This window comes from Otolemur garnettii, unplaced genomic scaffold, assembly GCF_000181295.1.
Source record: "Otolemur garnettii isolate 467f Iridium unplaced genomic scaffold, OtoGar3 scaffold00031, whole genome shotgun sequence".
NCBI classification, from domain to species: domain Eukaryota; kingdom Metazoa; phylum Chordata; class Mammalia; order Primates; family Galagidae; genus Otolemur; species Otolemur garnettii.
The window spans coordinates 14,141,411-14,147,665 of NW_003852426.1; the positions used below are offsets into that span (position 1 = coordinate 14,141,411).

The 6,255-nt window shown below is 51.0% G+C and overlaps 1 protein-coding gene across 1 annotated transcript in view; it reads right to left on the reverse strand.

Moving 5' to 3' along the window:
- Positions 1-104: 104 nt before the first annotated feature.
- Positions 105-6,255, reverse strand: part of GTPBP2 (GTP binding protein 2) — an 8,284-nt gene continuing 2,133 nt past the window's right edge. Inside the window, exons 2-12 of the mRNA XM_003789221.3 lie at positions 5,892-5,918; positions 5,413-5,597; positions 4,941-5,049; positions 4,555-4,752; positions 4,082-4,256; positions 3,692-3,911; positions 3,155-3,290; positions 2,958-3,016; positions 2,194-2,365; positions 1,599-1,763; positions 105-1,385 (exon numbers count right to left, since the gene is read on the reverse strand). Of these exons, the coding sequence (XP_003789269.2) occupies positions 1,209-1,385; positions 1,599-1,763; positions 2,194-2,365; positions 2,958-3,016; positions 3,155-3,290; positions 3,692-3,911; positions 4,082-4,256; positions 4,555-4,752; positions 4,941-5,049; positions 5,413-5,597; positions 5,892-5,918 (1,623 nt within the window). The 3' untranslated portion in view covers positions 105-1,208. The remainder of the gene's footprint in view (positions 1,386-1,598; positions 1,764-2,193; positions 2,366-2,957; positions 3,017-3,154; positions 3,291-3,691; positions 3,912-4,081; positions 4,257-4,554; positions 4,753-4,940; positions 5,050-5,412; positions 5,598-5,891; positions 5,919-6,255) is intronic.

Consider the following 6,255-nt stretch of genomic DNA (forward strand, 5'->3'; position numbering starts at 1 on the left):
GTGGGTTCTTTCTACATTCAGGCCTCAGCAATGTTGGGGTTTCTCATCTCTAATCCTATAGAGGCCTCTAGGCCCGAAAGGAAGCTTAGCCTGTGTCTTAAGCATAAGCACAGTGTATTCAATAAAACATTTTTATTTTGTACAATATATATGTGTATTTAAATATATATATACATACATACATATATATATGCAGAGAAACATCAACCAACAAATCCCTGAGTCCATGGGAACCCAGGACACTAACAAAGGGAAAGGAGGGAGTCCATGCCTAAAGAGTAAGAAATATGGCAACATCTTTCCCTTTCCTCCTGGTTCCCTGCAACAGAGGGAAGGGGATGGTCACTATAAATTACTAAACATGAGAGGGCTTAGGTGGGAGCAGAAAGGCAGGTGAGAATGGTAGGATGGGGAAATGTGGGTCTGAGAAAGTAAAACGGACTATGTGATTCAGCATGAAAGCCAACAGATGACTGCAGAGGAGAGGACGAGACTGATTGACATGCAGCTGACCTTTGGTATGCCAAGCCATAGCCTGGCAGCCCCACTCCTGGGCCAGCACAACAAATAGCACCTGTGGGGCCTGTGAGAGGAGGAACTGGGAAAATGGCCCTTGAGTAAAGAAGGGAAGGGAGATAAAGCTGAGGAAGAGGCCTCAGGCTTCAGCACAGGGTAGGAGCATTGCCACTCACTATCCCTGTGCCACTTCTTCAGCTCCTGGGCCACCACATGGCCAAGAGCAGGTATCTTTTGTCCATAGTCAGAGATGGGCAACTTACATGGCCTTGAGAAGAGGTATAGAAAAAGGAGTGCTTTTGAGGGCCACCCCTAGTTATGACAATTCCTGAAGTGCAGAGACCACACCGGCGAATTATGCCCAGTCTTGATAGTGGAGCTGAGGAATTGACAGTGGATGCAGTCAGCTCCAGTAGACAGGCCACAGAGTTGCCAGGGTTGACGAGCCAACCAGGTGGGCCCACAGCTTCTCAGCACTGCCCTGAATTCTGTCTTCTCCCTTAGGACTGCCCCTCCCTGGCCACCAATCTTGGCACCTCTCCAGAGAGTCTATGAGGAGCAAGTGGCAGGTAGCACCTCTCTCTCTTTAGCCTATTAATACACAGAGCCGCCAGCAGGGGTGGGGGCAGCATGGCTGGAAGTCACCTTATATATTGTAGGGACAGCAATAGTGCTGTCCAAGCCTGAAGAACTCAGAAGCCCATTTTGGCTTGGGCTTCTCCTGCTGCAATGGCTTGCACGTCAGTGACATGGCCGATGCCCTTGGTGACACCCTCTCGGAACAGCAGTTTGGCGCCCACCTTCAGGTACTCGGGGTGTTTCAAGAAGCGGAAACGTACCACTGCCTTCTCCCCCGTCCGCAGCTTGTCCTATAGCAGATAAGTGGTCAATACCCTGGCCAGTGCCCCACATCCCATTCTCTACCAGCCTTGGCTTTCCACCTTCTAGAATGCTACCCACCCTAAGTGGGGCTTTGCGCCCACTGTGGGATCAGGGAATTCTCTGCAAGCCTGGACCCAGGCCTCCCCCCTTTCTGGAAGAATTCTGACTTTTCTCTAGAGACATGGCTAGATCTCTCTCACCTTGGCATGGATCTTTTCCACCACTGCTGTCTGACGTACATTGCCCACATGTACAGTCACCTGGAATCCTCGTCGGAAGGTGGTGGCATGGAACAGTAGGACTATCTCTGCCTCAAACACTGAGCAGATGGTAGGATTCATCTCGGGGCTCACCATCACCATGCCCTGGGGAGGCACAGCCCCCAAGCCCAGGAAGAGCAGGCCTAGCATTAGACCCTCCATCCCCAGCCATTCCCATGCCCCCTTACAGCTCCTAAATTTCCTCTTCCTCTACATAACTCCAAACATAAATACCTTAGAAATACTCAAAAATTTCCTGTTAGAGGGAACTCCTCCTCCCATGTCCTCTCACCCTTCAAATGCTTTGTATTTTTAGTCACAGACACTCATATTGCTCCATAGAGATTCATATCTAGTGATCTGTGCCTCACGACTATTCTAAACCATTGTTATACAGTCTGTGTAACTAGACCATAAGCTTCTTGGTTTCCTATGAGTTTCTCTGAGACCCCTTAGGTGGGTGCTGCTCATTCAGTAGCTAGTCTAGTCTGCTAGGCAGATCTCTTTGTGTTCCTCTCCAACCCCCCCACCTCACCTTTCGAAGTAAAGCACGGTCAAAATCCCCGAGGGCCAACGTAGCAGCCTGACCAGCTCGCAGCACACGACACGCAGAGCGGTTGCGCTGGATGCTGCATACTCTCAGTTCCAGGAAGCAGCCATCATCTGTGGGGCCCACCACCAGCTGGTCCCCCTCTCGGCAAATTCCACTGCAACCCAGAGGGAAGGTGGCACAATGTCAGCCTAGGTCCCCCTATCTACTACTCTGCTAGGGGAACCCATTATATTCTTTCTGTTCTGGGGCTGAGTCCCTCAAGTGGGCAAAAGGAACCCTAAATTCAGACTTAGAGTGGGGATGATCACCACAGTTCAGAGTCAGAAAGCTAACACCAGGAAAGGCCAGCAGTGATGGCTGGCAGAGGCACCTGCTGGCTTAACAACACTGAACACCTGATCCCTAAAGGGGATCCCCTTGGGTTTCAGCCTCTGCTTTGGAAAAAAAGTCTTTTAAGTAACCTTTCATTTCCCTATTTTGAGATCAAGTCAGTTAAATGCACTCTGGTTTTCTTCCTGGGATTCAATACCCATTCTTCTCCCTTAGGGGTCTGGAGATTCCCAGCAAGCAGGAATACTGTTTTTACTTTCAGAAGTCAACAGACTAGCTGATAGCCCTAATCTGCAAAAAAGCAAATCCTTTATAAGGACTCTGTTCAACTCCAAAGTTTTCTCTTTTGGGCGAGGACGACTTGGTGTGTATGGGTGAGGGCTAAGTAGAGGCAGGCAGCAAGCAAGCCAATTCACCTGGAAAGTGTCCCTCCAACAACAGTCCCCACCTCTGGTACTGTATAGATTTCATCCACCTAAAACCAAAGAAAATTCTGTCAAAGGCCTGCCAAGGAGGGGTGGCAGGTCCTAAGTCTCTAAAAAGACTCTGGGCTCAGTTAAAATTAGCCCCTCTCTGGTTCCCGAGCTGACTAGCCATCTGGGTGGCCAACTACCTGGAACTCTGTCAGCTGCTGCATGAGTTCCTCCTGCTCTTTGCTGTTGGTGAGTGGTGGCAGGATATTCAGAAAGACTTTAAGGAGGTCCAGACTCTCTCCAGTCACACTGGATAGTGTGAAAATGGGAGTGACACTGTAGAGGAAACATGAGTGAACATATGAAGAAAGTCCTAACTTTCTTCAGGAAGCAGAGGTCAAGACCCCATACATAGAAAAGGTGAGCTTCTTTCTCTCTTGCCTGCTGATGGTTCAGCACACTGGGCCCTCTGTGAGCCTGCCAAGGAACACGGCACATGAAGCCCATTTCAAACCTCAAGGGCGACAGAAAATGCCTGTATGGCACTTCATCCCTGGGCACTGAGGCATCAGCAAACTCCAGGTGTTCTCAGGAGAAGGGCTAAGCCCTTCAGCCAAGATTCCCTCCCATAACCCCATAGAACTGAGCCAGAAGCGGTCTGCCTCTGTTTGATGGGACACCTGGGTCCTGTGGCAACCTTCTTAGTGGATCAAGTATTTAAGGTGAGGCAGGCTTACTTGGGAGACTGAGCAAACTGCTGGGCAGCAGTGACAGCATCATCCTCAGAGGTGACCAGCATGGGAACCTTATGGCAGCCAGGCTGCTTGAGGACCCGCTCTAGCTGGCGTACTGTCCTCTCCACTGTGGTCTTGGCACAGAGGTCCACTTTGCTGACCACGATGAAGAAGGGCACTTTCAGGGCCAAGGCCAGCCCCAGATGTTCCCTTGTGGTGCCAGCTGCCTCAGAGAAGGTAGGAAGGCAGGCAGGCAGCAGGAGAGAAGTGTGAACATGGAGAAGGGACGAGAGGGAAGAAAAAGAGGGTTAGTGTGGCTCCCAGGTTTAAGGAGGCCCAGGGCAGGAGAGCGAGCACCCCCTTCAGCACTGCCTTTGTCCCAAAGTCTCGTACCAATCCCAGTGTTTGCACTGACAAGGAGCAGGGCACAGTCAGGGCAGTATGAGGTGAGGCCAAAGATGGTAGTGTGCAGGTACTTGTGGTGGCCTGCCAGGTCGATGAAGGTGATCATCTTGGAGCTGCTCTCACAGATCTCTTCTGCTGTCCGCGAGTCACTGTAATTCACCACCTGGCCCAGAGCCCAAGGCTCTCAGTGCTCCCTACCAACCTCCCCAACCCTTTAAGAGTTGCCAGGACCTAAACCAATCACTGGGTGACCCTGCTTCTTAACCCTGAGCCCCATTTTATTAATTCAGTTGACTCCCTGGTTTCTATGAAGGACAGAGCTTGTTCATAGTTTCCTCAGGGTCTTCATCTATACTATTCCAAAGTCTCCCACACTTTGCCCCCATTCCACTTTGTCCCTTCGCTACTATTGTCTCATTCTCAAGAGTCTGGCCCCACTGGATCCCGTTGATCCCATGCACCTCTCCCTTGCTGTTAAAGCCCAGGATCTCGAAGCTGATGCTGGAGGTTCGGCCAGATTGAATCTCATGCAGGTGGCGGAAAAGGTTGAGCCGAGCCCGGCCCCGCCCATTGTCCAGCTCTCCCTGGGTCAGGACTCCAAGCAGAGTCGACTTCCCTGAGTCCACATTCCCCAGGACGGCCACACGTAGGTCTAGGAACTGTGGATGAATTGTTAGAGGTAAGAGTTCCAATCCCTCACCTCTCTCATTGAAGGTTAGGTCAAGAGATTAATGCACTTTAGGGAGCAAGTAATGAAATGGAAGCCCCCAGAATTCTGGGCCAGGGGAGAGAAATGCCAACACCCAGGAAGTATGGACATGAGGGGTAAGGAAGAGTGTAAGCTCACCTGTTGGTTGTCAGGGACCTTTCGTACTAGCACCTCAGTGATCTTCCGGGGCACATCACTATCATAATCCACTTCTCGCTCTCGGAGAACAGTGATGTCTGCCCCAACCCTGTCATAGCAAAGCCACACCTGCCATATCTCAACTATACTCCCGCATTCTAGACTGGCTCTGAACCAGCAGCCTTCCTGTACTCCCCACACAATCCCAACACCTTACTGCACTTCCCACCAGCCTCCACTCTATCCCTCATCCACAGCTTCCATTAAACATACACACATCCCTTAAATCAAGGAGCAAAAAGCCTATGTCCAGTGAGGAGGGGACATGAGCCCTCATACTTTAGCCCTTTGTCAAGAGAAGGCAGCAGCAGGAGGAAAAGTCCCACCTTGGCCCCTCAGGCCCTATGTGACTGGGTCTGCATGGGCTTCCCAAGTTAGGTAAAGGAGAACTGTGGGGGACAGGGAAACATACTTCTCTGCCATTCGGTGTAGAGTCTTGAGGGAGGCCCGCATCTCTTCCTCAGCCAGCCCCACCAGCAGCCCATTGTCCTCTACCCCGATCTGGTAGACAGCCTCACCACGTCCCTCCTGGAGCCGCCACTTCATTTGTGTCACCAAGTGCTCAAAGCGGTACTGAGATGGATTCACCAGCTTCAGCTTAGGGTAGGTGGGGTATCATGAGGTGAAATCAGAGATGTTCCTCCCAAACTCACAAGGGCCCTACCTGTTCTGATCCAAGGACAAGGGCTTTCCCTCTCCACTTAAACCCTTCATCCCCAAGCCCCCTTAATAGTGAGTCCCCCTCCAATAAAACAAGGTACAGAACCCTTACCCTGAATCACAGCACTAATTTGCTATAGATATTAAGTGGAAAGGATCTCAGAGAAATCATCCCGTGCTGGCAAGGACAGTCTACCCCATCCTCTACTCCTCCCCACTCTAAAGACTCACTTTATATTCGATGTTTCCATCTTCAGCCTGAAAAGAAACAAGTAGCAGTTACCATACACTGTCCAGACCCAATCCCTACTTCCCCTCGAGAAGGGGCCCAGGCAGCTAACTTAAGACAGCAGGAAGTCCCAAGAGCACCTGCTCAGGAAAGTGGCTGCCAAAGGTCAGTGGCAGACAAAACTCTCTACTCAGCCCCAGTGTGGCCTCTCTGAAGGCCAGGCCTATAAGGACACTGGGAGTCACCCATCTAAGCCAGGAACAGAACACCAAGTCCCTCCTTTCTTTGATTACTGGCAGCACATTCTTCCTAGATGCAAGATCACCTCTTCCTTCTCCTTAGTGCCTCAAATCGCAGTTCCCAGAA